The 21,809-nt window shown below is 39.4% G+C and overlaps 1 protein-coding gene and 1 long non-coding RNA gene across 2 annotated transcripts; both read right to left on the bottom strand.

The window, feature by feature from the left end:
* Positions 1–3,614: 3,614 nt before the first annotated feature.
* On the bottom strand, positions 3,615–4,363 carry LOC132851937 (uncharacterized). Its single transcript, XR_009649076.1, has 3 exons — positions 4,341–4,363; positions 4,128–4,226; positions 3,615–4,025 (listed from the first exon to the last, which is right to left on the bottom strand). It is a non-coding gene; the product is annotated as an uncharacterized LOC132851937 (long non-coding RNA).
* Positions 4,364–9,779: 5,416 nt separating this feature from the next.
* dnaaf2 (dynein axonemal assembly factor 2) lies at positions 9,780–12,098 on the bottom strand. Its single transcript, XM_060879370.1, has 2 exons — positions 10,646–12,098; positions 9,780–10,420 (listed from the first exon to the last, which is right to left on the bottom strand). The coding sequence occupies exons 1-2, from the start codon at positions 11,873–11,875 to the stop codon at positions 9,983–9,985; spliced, it is 1,668 nt and encodes a 555-aa protein (XP_060735353.1). The 5' UTR covers positions 11,876–12,098; the 3' UTR covers positions 9,780–9,982.
* Between the last annotated feature and the right edge of the window lie 9,711 nt (positions 12,099–21,809).

The raw sequence follows: 21,809 nt of genomic DNA on the forward strand, positions 1-21,809 counted from the left end.
CACTGACTTTGGACTTATTAAAATGCAGTGGACCAACACCAGCAGATGACATGGCACCCCAAATCATGAATGTCTGTGGGCATTTCACACTGGACTTCAAGCAGCTTGGATTCTGTGCCTCTTCTCTCTTTGTCCAGACTCTGGGACCTTGATTTCCAAATGGAATCCAAAGTGAACTTTTATTTGTAAGAATAACTTTAGAACACTGAGTTATCCTCTAGTTCTTTGTCTCCTAAAACCAGGTAAGATGCTTCTGACTTTGTCTCTGGTTCAGGAGTCGCTTAACACGACTGCGACTCTTGTAGCCTATTGCTGGACACATCTGTGTGTGGTGGCTCTCGATGCACTGACTCAAGCCCGAGTCCACTCCTGAAGCTCCCCCACATAAGCAGCCTGTATGTTGGAATTGGCATAAGAGATGTGGTCTGAGCAGCCAAGGTGGGGTGGGGTGCGGTGCTCTGCACAGTACACGGTGGGGATAAGCGAGATGCAGCGTGTTTGCCCCCCTTTTATTGCAAAGTCCACATGCTGAGTGAATTTAGGTAGTACTGATTTGAGATTTGCATAATTGAAATATCCAGCGATAATAAACAGTCTGCCAGGGTGCAGATCGCTAATAGCCCCATAGAGTTCATATAGTGCCTCCTTAGAGTTAGCACTGGGGGAATGTACAATCCAATAATGAAAACAGTGGTGACTTGGTAAATAAAATGTCCTGCATCTAAGGGGCTTTTTACACCTGGTCACTTCATGCATTTTCTGTGATCAGATAGCTATCCGATCGTAAAAAGACAAGGTCTAAATGCCCTCCGAAACGACGAATATAAATCCAATCGTTCAAACCACTTCAGGAGGTGGTCTGGGACGCATTTCAGATGAAACTGGACAGGTGTAAATGAATGTGGTTGTTCAAGCCACATACGTCAGAGTCCTCCCAAACGGAAGTACGTCACTCGCAAGTGATCTTTCATCCAGGTGTCTCGTTGGGTCTTAAAATGCACTGCTGCCGCAGCAAAAATGCAGCAAACAGTAAATGCAGTTTTTTTGTAGCATAACCGTCATAACAAGTTTTCCGATCAGAGAAAACACATGAAATGATCAGGTGTAAAAAGGCCCTAAGGGTCACAAAGTCAACTAACAATTAGCAGTAACTAGAAAAAAGCACAGGGTTCTTGCAACATTCCATGCTGTAAACCATGAGCCTTTCTGCAGAGAGATGCATTTTGCCAGTGTGTGTATATATAATACTCAGTAGAATATAAATAATGTCCTTTCTACAACTGTTTATAGGCAAGTGGAATTCAATTCAATTCAAGTTTATTTGTTCTTTTTACAATTAACATCATCTCAAAGCAGCTTTACAGAACATGAACATAGAATAAAAGGTTATTATAAAGAATAATATAAAGATTAATAGAGTACAAAATTGAAGATTAATATTAGATATATTTAGTTCACAATGTGTATGTATTTATCCCAATTATGAGCAAGTCTGAGGTGACTCAGGCAGCAGTGGCAAGGAAAAACTCCCTTAGATGATAAAGGAAGAAACCTTGAGAGGAACCAGACTCAAAGGGGAACCCATCCTCATATGGGTGACACTGGAGGGTGTGATTATAAATATACAGTCATACAAATGTTGTATTGATGCAAAAGATAACATTGAGTTCACATCTCCTCTATAGTATTGCAGAGTCCAAATCTCAAAAGACAAGTTGCTGTCTAATATAACACCCAGGTCTTTTACTGTCGAGATAGTAGTTACAGTACATCCCTCTAAATGGAAGTTGAATTGTGAGAGCTTCTGTGTACTGGTTTTTGGACCGATAAGTAGTATCTCTGTCTTATTGGAGTTTAATAACAGAAAATTACAGCTCCTCCAATCTTTTATCTCTCTAACGCACTGAGTTAATTTGGACAATTTAGCTATTTCATCTTGTTTTGATGATATATAACTGTGTATCATCAGCATAACAGTGGAAATTAATCCCATGTCTTCTAATAATGTTCCCTAATGAAAGCATGTATTTCGGGAAAAAAAAATTTTTTTGCAACCAGCGGAATTTCTCAGTTCATTATAGACTATACACCAATTCCTTTCTGCTTTAAGTCTTCAAATGTTCACTGTTATACAGTATATACTGTTATTCACAAGTTATTTGAGTGTCATTGTTTACCCAAATGCGCACCACTCATTAAATGTGTGAAACCATCAGTGAAGACAGTGAAGGTTTGCCCAGAGAGTGACATTCCAAAGGTTTCAATAGCTTCACAGACCACCCACAGACATCAACACTTATACATCCTTACTGGACCATATGAACACTTGCGTTGACACTACTGTCAAACAAGTGAAACACTTTTCTAATCAAAAGACATGTTTGAACTCTGAAGTCTGCCTCATGCTGTTTTTAGGATCATTGGAAAAGTCAAGCAAGTACATGCACTTTGCATTGAGGAGCACTTCCACAGCAGCTCCGACCCCAGACGCATTTGGAAAGGCATCCAGACTATCAATAATCACAAACCTGCTACACAGCTTCTTCCAACCGGAAATGCCTTACTCCTAGACAAGCTTACCACTTCAATTACAAAACAATTGTTGACCCTCTCCGTAGCTGATCATCCTATATCACTCTCCACAACAGAGGTGTACTCTGGACTGTGCAGAGAAGATGTTCGAAGTCATACCTTGATATGTGCTCAAGGCCTGTGCTGGCCAACTGGCATAAGTCTTCACTGACCATTTTCAACCTATCACTGGCCCAGGCCACTGTTTCAACCGTACAACCATCAAACCAGTGCCTAAGCGTACATTTGCACAGTGTCTGAATGATTTCTGCCCTGTGGCACTCACCCCCTATTGTTATGAAATGCTTTAAGAAACTCGTTCTAAGTCATCTCACAGCAAGTAGGTCAATGGAGGATGCTATTTCAACTGCTCTTCAAATCAAATCAAATCAAATTTTATTTGTCACATACACATACATACAGGGTACGACATGCAGTAAAATGCTTTTTGCAACTGTCTGGTATATAAGCATAAAAAAAGGGAATGCAATTTAGGATAAAAAAATAAACCAAAACCAAAAGGAGATAGATAAATAAAACTATATAAAATATGAAAATATAAGTGATAATGCATAAATATGCATATACATAAATGTGTATGTTTTTTTAAAGATTGTCCTTAAAGTGTCCTGGTGCAGTATGGTGTGTAAATAGTGTATATAGTGTATAAAGTGGCACTGTGCTGTGCAGGTCCAGAGTTAAAGTGACACTAACAGTCCAGAGTTAAAGTGTCAGTGCAAAAAAACTTAATTTCTCACGTTTTAGTAAACCATTTAAAGGTTCTGAATTTGTTTTTAAAAAGAATCTTTAGATGAATGAAACATTCATTTTGTGTTGTTCTTTTAAAAGGAAAATGATTTAGGTATATCATGTATATCATGTGATGAATAAAAAAACATTTATGTGATGAATAAAAAAATAATCAGAATTAGACTGTAATAGAAACAAATGTAAACATTTATTAAATAATATAAGCACTATATAACTAAGTTTATTTACAAAAAATTCTATTAACCTATTTAGTATCTATAGGAATAGGGGAGTGGGATAGGAAAAGAGGGATAGATTAATATGGGATGATTATTAAGGGATGAGGGATCCTAGGGTTGAGCCCGTCTTCAGTCCTGGGGTTGACTGTACACACCTATAGGAAAGGAAAGTGATTTTTAAAATCTTAATCAAAAATAGAAATAAAATGAATTCATACTTACCTATGGAGAGCTTGAGCAATGTAGGGAAAAGAAGTGAGGAAAAAGAATGAACATAAAATGAATCAGAAGAAGAAAAAATAACGCAATAAAAAAAGACATTGCTCAGAGCTTCTCCAAAATGTCCATCATCTGCCGGACGTGCTTCTTGAGAAGATGCTGAACCGTGGTGGCTAAGGCTGCTGGGTCGCTGTAAAGGTCCAGAGGCTGAGAGAACAGTACTTCAGCAAGCTGTGTTAGGTGATCCTGTTAACAAATTACACACACATCCAACACAGTGTCACTGAGGTTAAGATACAATCCTGAGAATTTGTGTATCGTGGCATCAGAAGATATTCCAACACTTACGATAAGCACTGTGAAGTACAGCTCTGCTGCAGGCTCTCACACGTCCACATCCCACATGTTGACGAGCTTGAGCAGGCGCTCCAAGAATCCTCCATTAAACTTTAGGAAAGGAAAACAACAAGCATCATTAATGCCATGTTCAACAGGGTTAAAGGTTTTATCTTCTGAACTTACATTCAACGTCGCTTATAAATCTCCTGATCAGTCACTTACTGTCTCAAGCGTTGAGCCACTTCTGAAATGGCGGAACAGAATCAGCTCAAAAAAACATCCAGGAAGTTGTAGTGGGGGACCTGCACAGAGAAGAAAAGTTACAAAAAGAAATTAGCATTACATATCAGAGTCCTGTTTACTATATTAAAAAATCTACTATATTTAAACGTCACTTCACACAGGCAATTATTAGCTTACACAGGAGGAGATCTCTGCCTCAATCAAATCCTGATAAGAAGGCGTTCTCAGGAATTGAATCAAGGCCTCGTAGGCCAACTTCATCCTTTTAAAACAAACAAAACATGCCTGTGACTCACTGGCTATGGTTTTAAATTTGCTGAGTAACAAAGTATTTTCGTCACTAAAATGAATCGCTTTTTCATCATGCTGACTTAAGGATGATGAAAAAGCGATTCATTTTAGAGACGAAAATACAGAGTCTGAACATGAGACAGCACACAATATAAATTAAAGCCGAGTGGACTTTTCCTGCGCAATAACAGCGACCGAACAAAGGTTTTACTCACAGCGAAGGCCTCGCGGAGAGCGGGCAGCTTCAGGCCCATATCAGTAACCCCTCTGAAAGATGGCAGCTAAAAAACAGGACATGTAAATGCTTAGTGTATGTTAAACACACAATACAACGTTACACCATTAAACAGTGAAGAGTTTCATACCAAATAAAGGGCACCTCCATCTCCTCTGGGTTAAGGCTGCCGTCACTCTCCTGCAAGCCAAATCAACGAATCGTTAAAACTTGCACAGTAGATTTTACAGCCTCCCGTTCAGGTGAATAGCACCAAATGTAGATACACATCAGGTGTGAAACATGGAATTACCGCATATGGAACGGGAACCTCTTCCTTCTCCCAAGTGTAAGTGTCCATTTGCCCATCTTTACCCACAAACAGGTATGTGCAGGTCACCTGTTTAATGGTTTGCTGTTGAATAAAAAAAAATATTGACACTGCAGACAAATTCAAAAAGTTACTAACAACAATACACATTTTATGAAAGTGCAATAAACTTACCACGTAATAATAACCTGGCACGATGATGTTGGTCTCCACTCGGTTACAGGAAATAAATTCTGTAACCCTCCCAGATTCAACCTGAAGAGAACAATTTAAAAGGAACAGAATTAATCACTGCAATTAACAAAAGTTTTGTGATGCCAAAAGGAATAATCCCTTACCTGTATGCCAGTGAAACAATCCTCTGTGGTGGTACTGTATGATAAGGGAATCCCTGCAAATGAAAAATAGCTGAAACTCAAGATCTATTTCACAAAGGTACATATCTAAAAATCAACAAGGTCAATTCTCTTCATCAGAGTACTTAGGTCTGCGATTACCATGTGATTGGTGGACTGTGTCTTTGTGGTTGTAAACCAGCAAAGACGACACTCTGGGCCCCTTATCATCCACAAGAGGTATGTCCTGATGTTCACTGACTAGAGATAGAGAAACAAAACTAAACATTAGAACTTGTAAAGAAGAGTGTTTGTGTGTTTGTATCATAGCTGCTACACTGTAGAATACCTCAGACTGGGAGATGAAGGTGTCTGCAGAGAGGAACTGAATGTTTCGGCAAGCGCTGATCAGCTCACCAGCATTGAGAGCAGGAAGATCATAAGTACTTTTGATCACAGCAGTTTCATACTGATATTCTGTTCAGTAAAAAGAACCTTGTAAAATCCGGTGATTGGGTTTAGTAAATAAACAAAAGCTTTGGTTACCAGAAGAACAGCTGATGGGTCTTCTTGTTGTTCGTTGGGCAGCGAATGAAAATGTGGCTCAACAACCTTAAAACACACAAACTCAATTTAGTCCCTGCAATTAATAAAATTTTTTATGCCACAATGAACAATCACTTAGCTGAATGCCAGGAAAACTCTCCTCCGTATCTGGTATAATAAGGGAATCCCTGCAAATGCCAATTAGACGAAATTCATGATCTACAGTATGACCACATTTCACAAATGTGTTCTTCTAAACATCATGTCAAATCAAAAATGTCAATTTTCATCACTAAATATTCATTCGTTCAATATTCTTCATTCCATGAAGGAAAAGTTTACTTTGTGAGTCGAGTGGTGCTTCTCTACGGTTTCGAGCCCGCAGAGCCGACTCTCTGGACCCCTTATCATTCCGGGGATGTCTCTCCTGATGTCCACTGGCTAGAAATAGAGAAACAAAACTAGACATTAAAACTTGTAGCGAAGGGTGTTTGTGTGTTTGTATCTCAGCTGCAGCACTGTAGAATACCTCAGACTGGGAGGATGAGGAGTCTGCAGACACGAACTGGACATCGCAGCAAGCGCTGTTCGGTTCACCAGCATTGAGCGGCTGTGAAATGTAGAGCACGAAGATCATAAGAGCTGCTTATCATAGCCGATTCATACTAACATCCTTTACAGTAAAAGCAACCTTGTAAAATCCAGTGATCGGCTTTAGCAAATAAAGGAAAGATTTATTTACCAGAATGATGGCTGAAGGTTCGTCTTGAGGTTCGGTGGGCAGCAGTTGCAGAATTGGCTCAACGACCTTAACGCGCACACACACACACACACACACACACACACACACACACTTAGACAAAAGTGGCCTACACATTTCAAACAAAGTGAAAATGTTACTATTGAACTGATACATACCTGGAGTACAGAAGGAGTATCGAATGATTCCCTCAGCACGTCCACAGCCTCTGCAATGAGTTTTAGGTGAATCAGAATTACAACTTAACTACACAATATCAAACTTTCCTAGTTAGGCCTAAACGTTAAACTTACTTTACATTGACTTGACATTAAACTGTTTACCAAAAGTCTTATCTAAAAAAAACTATTTACCTCTTCCATGGTGTACACGGTTTTATCTGCTTGAGAAGCTCTCACAGACACCACTTCAGGAACGTCACACAACGCCTCCTCCTGTGGCATCCCTTTATCAACTTCCTTAAAAGACTCTTGACTGAAGGTATAAGCTTTAAGCATTTATGTAATTCTCTTCTAAATCTCTAGTGCTGTGGTTGGAAGGACCGGGACGTTTATTGTGATTGATGCCAATGATGAACATGATGCATCCCGAAAGCAGAATGGATTTCTTCAACTTTGTACAGTATACCGAAGATGAAACCAGCACTGCCAGCTTGTACAGACAGATGTAAAACTCGCTTCTTTCTGAAGATTTCTGAGGGCTTTCTGGATGTGTTCCAGACTGTGAAGAGTTTATACACTCAGAGACCACACATGGTCCAAACTGTGGTAAGAATAATTTACACACAAGCACCTGATTTGTGGAGAAATAACTAGCTCCTGTCACTGTTAAATACTTCTTATCAATAAGCAATAATCTATATTATTATGTAAAAAATTATGTTTTTTCTTTCTTTCAGAAACAGTATGACTTCTGGTACAAAGTGGTACAGGGAATAATTTTTTGAAGATATCTTCTCAGACTATGCTAATTTCAAATAATGACCTTTCCTTTCATCACTTATGAAAAAAAGCATTCACATTTGTTCTGTTTTCAGTTAGAACTCTTGATATTTGTTCTTAATACTCAAACAAATGGCCAATCATCGTTCGTCTGCACTGTCTTCTGAAAAGTGAAGCCATTTCCACCAAGAAGACTCCAATGTATTTGTGTTGGATTTTGGGGATATATTTGCTGTGACCAACTGCCCTTGTCATGTGACTGATTACTGCAGGTAAAGTGTAGATAATGTAATAGAACATGTTATTGGACTTTTTATAATTACAGCAACACTGTAATACGAGGGTGGGATGGTTCCTCAAGATCTCAGACCTGCTGTAATGGAAATTTACCTGACAGTTTTAATCTGGGAGCCTTTGAGTTCATTTTGTACAGAAAGGGAAACAGAAGACTTATATCTCTTTGTAGTTACACAATGCATTTAGGAATTACTTTTATTACACTTTTAGATGCCTGAGGCAAATTCTAAAGAATCGGATGGCTACTTGTTTATATAGAGTTTTAGATGGAATTATTAGTCTGGTTATGGATGTGATTTAAGAAATCTGAGCAAATGGGTTCATTATTTCACCCACTCAGTATTTTAATTTAATTTGAATAAGCAGTCATTGCTGGCTGAAGAGAATTAACTACATTATACATAGCTACTTATTTAATTAGCATGTGAAAGAATAAAGAAGGTTACAAGAAAATGGCATGGACTTGTGGAAGGCAAATGACAGAAGAAATGAGCAGCAGGTTTTATAATACAACGTCCCCTGAATGTATTTTAACTGTCAATTTCAAAATCATTTTTCTGTTGTTTTATCAAGCAGCTTAGACCTGAAAAACAGTAAATAAATAACCTTTTATTTATTTGTGGTTGTTGGTCAGTAGCAGACACTTATACAGGGATAAATCTAGCTTCATTTGGGGGTCACTTTATGCGGTCTGTAAGCTTAAGATGAGATGAGAGAAAGAGTACATAATTGTCTATGAAAAGAGAACAAGTTATTCAAGCTAACAAGCTATGGTAAAATAAAATACTGGTTCATTATTCAAAAGGACAAAAAAATAAGAACATGAATTAATTAAAAATCATGGAATAAAGCAGCTTGGAATGACAGAGAAATATTCAATGTTATTACATTCTTGAATCATCATCCAAAGGATCTCTAGGATCATTAAAGTTTTAAAAAACTTTATATTTATAGTTTATATTACATTATATTCATAATAATATAATATATATCTATGAATAATAATTTTTTTCAAAGATTACATGTCACAAACATTTCTTCTTCGTGATCTGAATAACAATTTCACAAACTGTTAATACATAATAACACATAATACGCAAGCGCTTGTTGTCCCTGGTTTTACATCTGCACACATTACAGAGTATTACACAGATAATAAAGTATAACACAAATTACACAGTGGAGGTGTATCTAAAGGGCAGGCCAGGAAGTTGGGGTGTCAGGCAGTTGGGGTGTCAGCATGGGCAGAGGGGGCAGAGGGAATGAGAGAGAGAGAGAGAGAGAGAGAGAGAGAGAGAGAGAGAGAGAGAGAAATTTAATTTACATGCCTGTAGAGAACACAGCAGAAGATGTGAACAGAAAGAGACTTCCTGACACTGGCTTGTGAAGTGATTTTGGCCCATTCTTCCACTGAATCTTCAGAGAAACAGTTTTGTTTTCTTTGTACGTATGGATAACTTGGGTTGTTACCTACATCTGGTGAAAATTTTATGTCAACTGCGCCTTTAGAATTTAGAAATATTTACTGAGAAATATGGTGACGTGTTCAGTACTTATTTTACCCAATGTATGTGTGTATGTATATAGCACCATATGCCAAAAATAAAGAAAAAAGCAATCAAAACAGAGAAAATGTCTTTTATTTATTGACTGTCAATGTTCAAATATTCAATATAATTTAATTGTTTGGATGTTACCCACACAATATACCTGTTTATATTGTATTACATCACCTGCATTGTCTTGTTATTTATTGTTATAATGTTATTTATTACTTTTAAGAGTCACAAACAGCTGGAACAAAATTCCTTGTGTGTGTCAACACACTTGGCCAATAAACCTGATTCTGATTCTGATACAATATAACACATGTTGGCCATGAATGAACATAAGTGGGGCCATGTTTTTAGTCAAGCTCAAAGCATAGACAGTTCTGGAAGGACAGGCCAGCAGATGTGGTATGGTCAGTAATAATAATCTCACTGCCACCCTCAGGGTTTTTCTCCCTAAGGATGGTAGGAGTCTGAAAACTAATATCTGTTTTGCCTTGTTTGTAAGAATCAGCATTATCCACTTGCTCATTCAGTGGCACTAGGGAGGAACTTAGTTTGCTAGAGCTATTTGGATCTTCAGACAATGCTCCAGTCTCTTTAAGTCTGCACAAACTCTCTATGGTGTCTAATGGAGAATTCATTTGGTTTGGTCCATCACTGATGATTATTGACTCCACCTCAGATGTTCCTAATACACAAGTGGATGGGTTGGCAGGACTATTTTGTACATTGTGTAATGTTTCTTCTAAATGTGATGCAGTCTGTTTCATTTGTGATTCCACTTCAGAAACCTGTAAAACGAGATCAATGTAAGCGTTATACTGTATATGACAGGGACATCCAATCCTCATTAACAAAAGGCTGGTGTAGCGCCAGGTTTTTATTCCAATCAAATAAGCCTCTTTTCTTGATTGGATGAAAAGCTGTAGCCACACCTGTCCTATGTAGGCAAGACTGGACATTCCCAGTATAGGATCAATTGGAAAAAGTTGCATGCTCTAGACATAACTTTCTACCTCAACAATGGAAAAATGCTCATTTCCTTCCTCTTCTTGCACAGGGCTGTTTTCTTGAGGGTGTCCTTCACAACTTGCATCCTTTTTGACCAGTTCTGCTTCATGTACCACTTCATCTGCTTTATCTGCAGTCCCCATCACAACACAATTGTCACTTTCAGGTTGATTCTCCTCAACATGAGCCATATCATGGTCCTTAGCTGGCTGTACGGTTAGAGTTACGGTAAGCTGTTTCTTAGCCTTGTTGAATTTGGCATCTCCTTTATCGGCATCGACAGGGTAGGATAACTGTAGTTCCAGTTTGTAATCTGGCTTTTGGGATTCTAAAGCCAGTTTTCTGTCAGTCACGTTAAGGTCAACATTTGCTGCTGATTTGAGAAGTGGTAAATCTATAGTAATGACAATCTCTTTTGGACGTGTTCCTGGAGCCGAATCTCTGGAGCATCTACAGTCTTGCAGATCCACAAAAGATCTATATTTGATGGTGTAATGTGGTTGTATAGGCACTAAAGGACTATCGGCAAAAGACGACAAATAAGGTTTGGGATTTTTGACTGGCAGAGTGTCTGGGTAAAGTATATTGAAAGCTTTGTCATGAGGAGAGGATTCTTCCTTCTTGGACAGACCAGAGATTTGGTTACGTATTACAGCTGGCTGAGGCACACCTTTGTATTGGATTTTTTTCAATAATGTATTGGTTTTGTCCAGTGTGACTTGAAAGGCATTCTCCACCCCTTGTATTGCAGTACTGTTTACAAGTTTCATAAACCTTTGGTTCTTGCCTGCCATGTAGAGTGTTTGTGGATGAAAAACAACATCATATATCATGTATTTCTTGCCCTTGCTGTCTCTGTCAGGCCTACCAGGAGTTAGACTGTATGGCAGTGACCAGTATTGCCCAAGCTGGCCATTTTCAGCCCTTCCGGCTTTACATGTGGGCTCGTTGATTAGGTTATTGGAGCAGATATTTATAAAACACTTCTCTTTCCCATTCATACTGCTCTTCAGCACATGGTGGGGATTTGGATGTATAAATTCTACCTTTATGCCCCTCTCTTGCTCCAGCTGTGTGATTTCCTCCTCATACTTCTTCTTGTTTTCTGGGTTAGATATTTCCTGGGCATATTCGTGGAGCAGCTCACGAAACTTCTCGTCCTTCATGGCTTTACTGAAACTGTTTATTTCATCTGTCGTCATATTAAGTTCTTCTAGTTTGTTGCCAAACTCCATGATAAGTGTCAGAAATAGCGAGCTGAGATAGCAACAAGTGTATACAACACAGCTGAAAGAACGGTTCAAATATAGCCGGTATCCTGTGTTATGTGGAAAATTCGGAGAGTACAGCTCCAACTTTTAACTCGCTTTAAAGTTAAGTTTAACTCGCTTAAATTTACGAAATTAGGAAAATAAATAAATAAATTCCGTGTTCGGGCTTAACTCGGCAACTGAGTGTTTTCGTTGCTATGGAAACTTGTTGGCTCTTGCTAAGGAGACGGGATGCACTTATTTCCAGGGATTTCAGAACAGCGTAACAGATATTGCGTCATTTGGTAGGCGTGGCCTATTTGATAATCTAACCGTAACTCTAACCATAACCGTAGTTTTTGGTTGTTTATTTGTTTTCTAAAATAAATCTACCTGTATGACTGTTTTGTCCTTCGTAGTATGCAATTTTTTTTTTTTTTTTTTAAGAGGGCGTTTTTCCAAGACCTCCAAAACACGCCCACTTTACGTCGTGGTAACGAAACCCCTGGAGTTTAGTGAATGCCCTAAGGGTGAGGGGAGGGGGGAGGGGCCTTCGAGAAGCTTCGTGAGCGTCCCCGCGTTTGCCTGATAGGAAATAAATCCCCCTTTCTGGGCTAATAGTAAAACGTGTGGATTTTTAAGAAAACGTGCACATTTGTTTAATGTATTTCAATACATTCTTAAACGCTCAAATCCCTCAAAACCGTCGCAAAATCTTGCACTCTTCCTCAGAGGCGGTATTTACTTTATAACTGTCTCACATTCTGTCTCCTTTACAACTGTGAACTTTAACATTGTGTAACTATAAAAATGCTCCCAGGTACAATGTTTTATTTGTTGTGTCAGTCAGCTGTATGGTCTGGTCTTTATCAGCAAACAGGTCTGTGCTGACCTCACAGTTTATGATGACCCATTAGTTCCTCAGGAGCTCTCAGTTGCACTATTATAGTTGTAGAACTATTGTAGAAATTTACACAATTTACTGTAGATGGGGAGATGGTAATGAGGATGGGTTCCCTTCTGAGCCTGGTTCCTCTCGAGGTTTCTTCGTAATGTCCTCTCAGGGAATTTTTCCTTGCCGCTGTCGCCTCCGGCTTGCTCATTAGGGATAGGGATAGATTAGATTAGATTAGATTAGATTCAATTTTATTGTCATTACACATGTACAAGTACAAGGCAACAAAATGCAGTTTAGGTCTAACCAGAGTGTAATAGTAGCAAGTGCAGGATATAGAGTTTACAAGAGTTAAATAAGTTAAATAAAGTGGTAATATGGAAGTAATTTACAGATGTGTGTGTACTATGAGCATAATATACAGATGGTTATAACTATAACTGAAATTTACTAAAATTTACAGAAGGATATGTGCTGTAACAAAATATATGGCTATTACTATAAACAGTAATTTACAGATGTGTATGTACTATGAATATAATGTACAGATGAATATATGTACTATGAATATAATATACAGATGAATATATATGTACTATGAATATAATATACAGATGAATATATATGTACTATGAATATAATATACAGATGAATATATATGTGCTATGAACATAATATACAGATGAATATATATGTGCTATGAATATAATATACAGATGAATATATATGTGCTATGAACATAATATACAGATGAATATATATGTTCTATGAACATAATATACAGGTGGCTATTACTATAAACTGAAATTTAAACTGAAATTTACAGAAGGGTATGTGCTATAAATAGAAATACAGGAGGATATGTACTATGAACATAATATATTGCTGTTACTATAAACAGCAATCAGGTGGGTATATACAATGGTAAGACAATGGTGAGCAGCAATGCAAAAAAGAGCAAGTGTGCAAATGAGCATAGTTTTGTGTAACAGTCCATTAGCGCAATAGCGAAGTGTGTGTGTGGGGGGATGTAACAGTGTATGAAGGACAGTAGGATCAGCGAGGGGCATGGTTCAATAAAGAGACAGCTCTAGGAAAAAAGCTGTTCTTTAGTCGGCTGGTCCTGATCTGGAGACACCTGAAACGCCTGCCGGATGGCAGAAGAGAAAACAGTCTATGGGCGGGACGAGAGGAGTCTGGATGTCCTCCATGGCTGGAAGTGGAGTCCCTGTGGTGGTTTTCACCAACCGCTGCAATGCCCTGCGCAACAGAGCAGCTCCCATACCAGACTGTGACACAGCTGGTCAGGATGATTTCTATTGCGCAGCAGTAGAAGTTCACCAGGATATCCGAGGAAAGCTGATTTTTCTTTAGTGTCCTCAGGACCTCGTGAGCCTTCTTGACCAGGCTGGAGGTGTTGGTAGTTCAGGACAGGTCCGCCGAGATGTGTATCCCCAGGAACTTGAAACTGGAAATGCGCTCAACAGCCATCCCATTGATGTGGATGTTGTCATGTGTGCCTCCTGTCTCCTGAATTCCACAATGAGCTCCTTTGTCTTGGAGGTGTTAAGGAGCAAGTTATTGTCATTGCACCATGTGGCTAGGTGCTGGATCTCCTCCCTGTAGGCAGTCTCATCATTGTTGGTGATGAGACCGATCACGGTAGTGTCATCTGCAAACTTGATGATGGAGTTAGATCCATTCACAGGCCTGCAGTCGGAGGTGAAGAGGGAGTAAAGGAAGGGGCTCAGGAGACAGCCCTGTGGTACACCAGTGTTGAGTGTGATGGTGTTGGAGCAGTTCTGGAGCAGCCTGATCGAACTTGCTGGGGTCTGTTGGTCAGAAAGTCCATAATCCAGTTGCAAGTTGTGGTGTTAATGTTAATGATCTACTACTTTGGCTATTAACTTGGATGGAATGATGGTGTTAAATGCTGAGCTGAAGTCAACAAACAGCTTACGTGCATAAGTGTTCTTATTGTCCAAGTGTGTGAGCACAGAGTGCAGTGCCATGGAAACTGCATCTTCTGTGCTCCTATTGCTGCGGTAGGCAAACTGGTGAGAGTCCAATGTGGCTGGCAGAGAGTCCTTCAGGTGTTCCAGGACCAGCCGCTTAAAGCACTTCATGACATGACAGAAGAGGACATCAGTGGCAGTGGGGGTGGAGTGGGAGGATTTGTAGTCACTGATAGCCTGGATGCCTTGCCACATGCGTCGAGGGTCAGAGTTGGAAAAATGCTCCTCTATCTTCTGCTTGTAGCAGTGCTTAGCCTCTTTGATGTCCCTCTCCTTGTTCATCCATGGCTTCTGATTTGGGTATCTGATTTTGCCTATATTAAGTATCATAAATATTAAGTTAATTGTATATATTAATGTATTTAGTTTTATCCTTATTTTTCATCGTCTTCTTCTTTTTCTTCTCCTTCTTCTTCTTCTTCTTCTTCTTCTTCTTATTATTATTATTATTATTATTATTATATTTATTTATTTCTTTATCTCTCTCTTCTGTTTTCATACTTCTGTAAAGCTGCTTTGAGACAATCAGAAATTGTAAAAAGCACTTTACAAATAAATTGAATTAAATTGAATTGAATTTTGATGTACTATATTTTGTGAAAAATAAAAAAGGACGAGTTTGTTGGTGTGTAATAGGTGAAAGAGAACAGCTGAACCTCTGCTTTACTTTACTTTACTTTAATTTTAAATGCAAACGGTGTTAGAGTCAATGCATATAAGAGGAATACCTCTTTAAGAGGCTTATTTTAACTATCAGTGTAGTTTAGGTAACTTTGTGTAACTGGTTAGTTTTATTCACATTGTTTTATAGTACAGCATTCGACGAAGTTTATGAGAACAAAACAAATATTAATTTTCACAACTTTGCTGCCACAGCTTTTTTAATGGCAAATTGCATATACTCCAAAATGCTATGAAGAGTTAATTAATTGGAAAGTCACTCTTGCAATGAAAACCAAACAAAAACAACAACAACAACAACAAAATACCAAACACATCTGCACTGTATTGCCACAAAAGGACCAGCTGACATCATATCAGTGATTCCATCGTTAACACAGGTGAGAGTTTGATGAGGACAAGGCTGGAAATCACTCTGTCATGCTGATTAAGTTAGAATAACTGACTGAAAGCTTTAAAAGAAGGCTTTCTGGTGCTTGAAATCATTGTTCTTTCTCTGTTACTCATTAGTCATCATTGCTTTGCACAAAAAGGGATTCACAGGAAAGGATATTGCTGCTAGTCAGATTGCACCTAAACCAAGCATTTATCAGATTATTAAGAACTTCAAGACGAGAGGTTCAGTTGTTGTGAAGAAGGCTTCAGGGCCCTCAAGAAAGTCCAGGGAATGTCTCCTAAATTGATTCAGCTTGGGGCACCAGCAGTGCAGAGCTTGCTTAGAAAATGCTTATAACTATACTTCAGTATACTATAGCAACATCTAACAAAAAGAGCTAAAAGAAAACACTGAAGCAGCAGACTTTGTGAAAATGAATATTTGTGTCATTTTTCGCCACTGCTGTATGATACGCTCTTGTAGCAGTTTTTGTTATTTCACGTGGTATTGTATATCGATGTACTACTTTTCTATCAAGAGGATTTTTAAAAGAAGTGAATGTCATGGATGGCTTGTACTATGCCAAGCCTGAACACCAGGGGGACTTTCTGCCTTTGTTTTCTTGAACCATGTGTCTTTGTTTTTGGTTTGTTATCATGTTTACCTCTTACCATCCCTGCACACCTGTTCCTCGTGTACCTTCCATATTTTCCATATTCCATATTCACATATTTAATTCTGTGGTCCTGCATTTTTTAATTTTTTTTTTTTGCTGTGTCCTTGTTGTTGCATGCCTTCTGTTTTTTTGGATTTGTTCTCTGTTTTATGCTCTTGTTTTTGGTTTTGTTGGATTTTGTTTATTTTGCAGTTTATTTTGTGTTTGGTCAATCTAGTTTCTTTTAATAAACCCGTGTTACCTACTATTTGCATTTGGGTTTGATTTTGCATTTGGGTTTGATTTTGCAATCTGCAAAATCTGCAAAATGCAATCTGCATTTGGGTTTGATTTTCCACTCCGTGGAGGCACCTGTTTTCTGACAGTGAACTGTGCTGAAAATGATCACTATGCATAAATAGACATGACATCACTGTAGTCTTAATTTGCTCTTGAATCATAATGGTGTTTTCAGAATATTTTATATTCATAGAGAAATAAAGTTTTACATTTTGTATTTTAAAGATACTAATTTGTTTACATTTACATTTACATTTACATTTACAGCATTTGGCAGACGCCCTTATCCAGAGCGACGTACATAAGTGCTTAAATCTCTAACATTGAATACATTAATGCTGGATCACTAAGTTACATACTTAAGATACCATGAGTTTAAAACATTTGTTCAAAGTTACAATGAAAGTGTCAAAGGTGTGTTTTTTTTTTTTTTTTTTTTTTTTTTTTTTTTTTAAAAATGCAAAAGATAATGAAAGAAGTGCTAGTTGAAGTGTTTCCTGAATAAGTAGGTCTTCAACCGCCGCTTGAAAATAGCCAGTGACTCAGCTGTCCGGACCTCTAGGGGAAGTTCGTTCCACCACCTTGGTGCCAGTACAGAGAAGAGTCTTGTAGTATACTTGCCTCTTACCCTGAGAGATGGTGGAACCAGTCGAGCAGTGCTGGTAGATCGGAGGGTGCGGGGTGCAGTGCGAGGAGTGATGAGGGCTTTGAGGTAAGAGGGAGCTGGTCCATTTTTGGCTTTGTAGGCCAGCATCAGTGTTTTGAATCTGATGCGTGCAGCTACCGGAAGCCAGTGGAGGGATCGCAGCAGCGGGGTGGTATGAGAGAACTTTGGCAGGTTGAAAACAAGCCGGGCAGCTGCATTTTGGATCATTTGCAGAGGACGGATTGCGTTCATATGTAGACCTGCCAGCAGTGCATTGCAGTAATCCAGTCTAGAAATGACAAGAGACTGAACAAGTACCTGAGCAGCCTGTGTGGACAGAAATGGTCGAATCCTTCTAATGTTGTAGAGAAGAAACCGACATGAGCGAGTCACATTAGCAACATGAGAGGAAAAGGACAGTTGATTGTCCATGGTTACCCCAAGGTTGCGAGCTGTGGCTGACGGGGAGATCAAATCGTTGTGTAAGGATATAGCAAGATCATGACCTGGGGATGAATCACCTGGGATGAAGAGCAGCTCAGTTTTGCTAGGATTAAGCTTTAACTGATGAGCAGTCATCCATGATGAAATTTCTGCCAGACATGCAGAGATCCGGTCAGAAGCTGTGGCATCTGCGGGTGGGAAAGAGAAGATAAGTTGTGTATCATCAGCATAGCAGTGGTAAGAGAACCCATGTGAGGAAATAACTTCACCAAGAGAGTGAGTATACAGGGAGAAAAGAAGAGGACCAAGTACTGAGCCTTGTGGGACGCCAGTGGAGAGTCTGCGTGGAGCAGATGTCACTCCCCTCCATGTTACCTGATATGAGCGTCCTTCCAGGTAGGAAGCGAACCATTCCCAAGCTGATCCGCATATCCCAAGACTCCTGAGGGTGGCTAAGAGAGTCTTATGGTTGACCGTATCAAACGCTGCTGAAAGGTCAAGGAGGATAAGGACGGATGAGAGATTGGCTGATCTAGCAGCATGTAGTTTCTCAGAGACATCTAAAAGGGCTGTCTCTGTGGAATGAGCTGCTTTAAAGCCAGACTGGTTGGGGTCTTGGAGGTTGTTCTGTGAGAGATAGACAGACAGTTGATTAAAGACAATGCGTTCAAGAATTTTTGAAAGAAACGAGAGAAGTGATACCGGTCTGTAGTTACTGATGTCTGATGGATCCAGAGCAGGTTTCTTCAGGATGGGAATAACCCTTGCTCTCTTGAAGGTAGTTGGTACCTGACCAGATGCTATGGATCTATTGGTGATAGTTGTAATGAAGGGCAGAAGGTCTTGCGAGATGGTCTGCAGCAAAGTGGAAGGGAGTGGATCCAATGGGCAGGTGGTAGGATTGCAAGACTGGATGAGTTTTAGAATCTCTTCTGCTGTTACAGTTGAGAAATGTGACAACAAAGGTGTAGGGGAGTCCATACTCTGAGATGTAAGTGCAGTCGGGGCTGAAGTGAAGGTCCGGCAGATTTCCTCAATCTTCTCCTGGTAGAAAGAAGCAAAGTCTTCTGCAGTCAGGGAGGATGAAGAAGGTGGAGCCGGGGGGTTGAGCAGAGAAGAGATGATGTTGTGGAATTTCCGAGGGTCATGTGAGGAAGCTTCAAGCTTTTCCTTGTAGAAGGAAGTCTTGGCAGAAGTCACATCTGAGGAGAACTTGGCCATGAGTGTTCGGTAAGAATCAAGATCTGCATCAAGTTGTGATTTCTTCCACTTTCTCTCTGATGATCTTAGCTCTCTTCGATTGTTGCGCAGCATATCTGAAAGCCAAGGAGCAGAACAAGAAGTTTTCTTGGGTTTAGTGGACATAGGGCAGAGGAAGTCCATAGTTGAGGAAAGAGATGAGAGGAAAGTATCTGTGGCCGAGTCCAAGGGCAGTGAGGAGAAAGACTCAGGATCAGGAAGGGAAGAAAGAGTGCCAGAAGCTACAGAAGAAGGGGAGACAGAGTAAAGGTTGCGGCGGGTAAGAGCGAGGGGGTGAGAGGTAGTTTTAGGTAGGGTAGGGAGAGTGATGGTAAAGGATACCAGGTGATGATCAGAGACGTGTAGTGGGGTAGCAGTCACGTCTGTAGCTGGAGAAGGACGGGTGAAAACCAGGTCCAGCACATTGCCTCCTTTGTGTGTGGGGATGTAGCTGTTGAGTGTGAGTGTGAATGAGTCAAGAAGAGACAGGAGGGAAGAAGAATGTAGCTTGTCAGAGGGGAGGTTGAAGTCACCAAGCACTGTCAGGGGGGAGCTATCAGAAGGGAAAGCACTAAGCAGTGTGTCCATTTCTTCCAAGAAGTCACCTAGGGGACCAGGAGGGCGGTAAACAACAATGATAACAAGGTTAATTGGAGAGGTAACTGAAATGGCATGGAATTCAAAAGAGGAGATGGTTATGCCAGGAGGAGATGCCAGTGTTTGGCACTGCTCTTTAACCTATAGGTCATATTATACACGATCAGTGTTAATAATGGTAACAGGGTGTGTTTGCTTGTTTTTTGATGTTTTAGGAGCTGTTTGTTCCTCTGCCAGGGAAAAATGTGTTTGTGGTACCACTGTGGCCCACCGTTTACGATGCTCCCCCATATGTCATGCCAGATAACACTATATAGTTCTCACTAGTGTTTCCCACATTCAAACATGCTGCATTTCTAGAAAACATTTAGCCTAGCTATGCAGTGGTTAGCTATGTGTAATTCTCCTTGTGTACTGTTAAGTGCTAAATGTGTTGTAACAATACGCATGCTTGTGTTTCTGTGTTAACAGTGTCAATGTAGTGTTCATGCAACCTTAAATGATGTGCATGAGTGATGAAATGAAAATACTATGTAAAATAATAAATACTTTAGTAAAATACATAAACACATTTGAAGCTCATGTAGATAATATCACTAAGGTAGCCTTCTTTCGTTTCAGAAATATTCAAACAATAAAGGTCGCAGCTGGGGCAGAGCTTTTTTCTTTCGGAGTTCCTTGTCTGATTGCTTCCATAGATTCTTCATCAATCCTGACAACCTACCCCTGTTTGGAGTCTCATTGGTGTTTCTTCCTCATATCATCTCAGAGTTTTTCCTTGCTACCATCACCTCTGGTTTGCTTATCAGGGAAAATTAGAGACATATAGTAACTTAATTTTAAACAAAATTTTTATTCTGTTTCTTTACTTATGCAAAGCTTATTTGAGACAGCAGATCTGTGTATAATTGATATTAATGCATTTGTTAGTTAGTTGTAAATAGCATAATTTCTGTAACAGTAAATTTAAAGAGGCTTGTATAGAGGTCACATCATATCAAAATAAATAGATTAAAAACATTATTCAACCAAGAATATCATCAAGTTTATATGGTAAAAATTTCTGTAATTAAACCTTTACATACTCCCGTGTAAGAGGCAAAGAGTCGTTTGTTTTGCAGATTTATAAAAAGATTATTCAGATGGGAGACAGAACATCTGAAAATGATTAAATCAAACTGAATATCAAGAAGGGGGCACGGTGGCTTAGTGGTTAGCACGTTCGCCTCACACCTCCAGGGTCAGGGTTCGATTCCCACCTCCGTCTTGTGTGTGTGTGGAGTTTGCATGTTCTCCCTGTGCCTTGGGGGTTTCCTCCGGGTACTCCGGTTTCCTCCCCTGGTCCAAAGACATGCATGGTAGGTTGATTGGCATCTCTGGAAAATTGTCCGTAGTGTGTGATTGCGTGAGTGAATGAGAGTGTGTGTGTGCCCTGTGATGGGTTGGCACTCCGTCCAGAGTGTATCCTGCCTTGATGCCCGATGAGATAGGCACAGGCTCCCCGTGACCCGAGGTAGCTCGGATAAGCGGTAGAAGATGAATGAATGAATGAATATCAAGAAAACAACAAAAACCCTTAAATAATAATAATAATAAAAAAGGGTCAATAATGTTGATATTTTTATGCTTGTGTTTAATATTGGCAGACAATCATTTTTAACTGATAAGAGATGTGCTGTAGACTGCAAAAAATTGCATATTTCATGTCAATGAATCGCGGAACTAAGGATGCTGTCATTCAGAGCCAGACTGAGGTTGGAAAAGACTCTATAAAATATAAACATTACAGCAAACTTAATTGGGACCTATCTTGATAAGAACCTTTGTATACATAATCTAAATAGTATTCTTACAAAAGTGAGGTTTGTTTGGTTTTTGTTTTGCATTCGTGTTCTGGCTTCTAGAAGAAACCAAGGACCTTTTGTCAGATTACTTCGATTCCCAGTTTGCCATTAGAGTAACAGACAACTTAATATTCTCCCTGTTACCAAAATAAAGGGACAGAGAGTATCAAAAAGACATGCATGCCCTCAAGGTAAGAAAAACTGATGTAACTTAAAGGGGAAATGAA

The sequence above is a fragment of the Tachysurus vachellii genome, chromosome 10, assembly GCF_030014155.1.
Source record: "Tachysurus vachellii isolate PV-2020 chromosome 10, HZAU_Pvac_v1, whole genome shotgun sequence".
NCBI classification, from domain to species: Eukaryota; Metazoa; Chordata; class Actinopteri; order Siluriformes; family Bagridae; genus Tachysurus; species Tachysurus vachellii.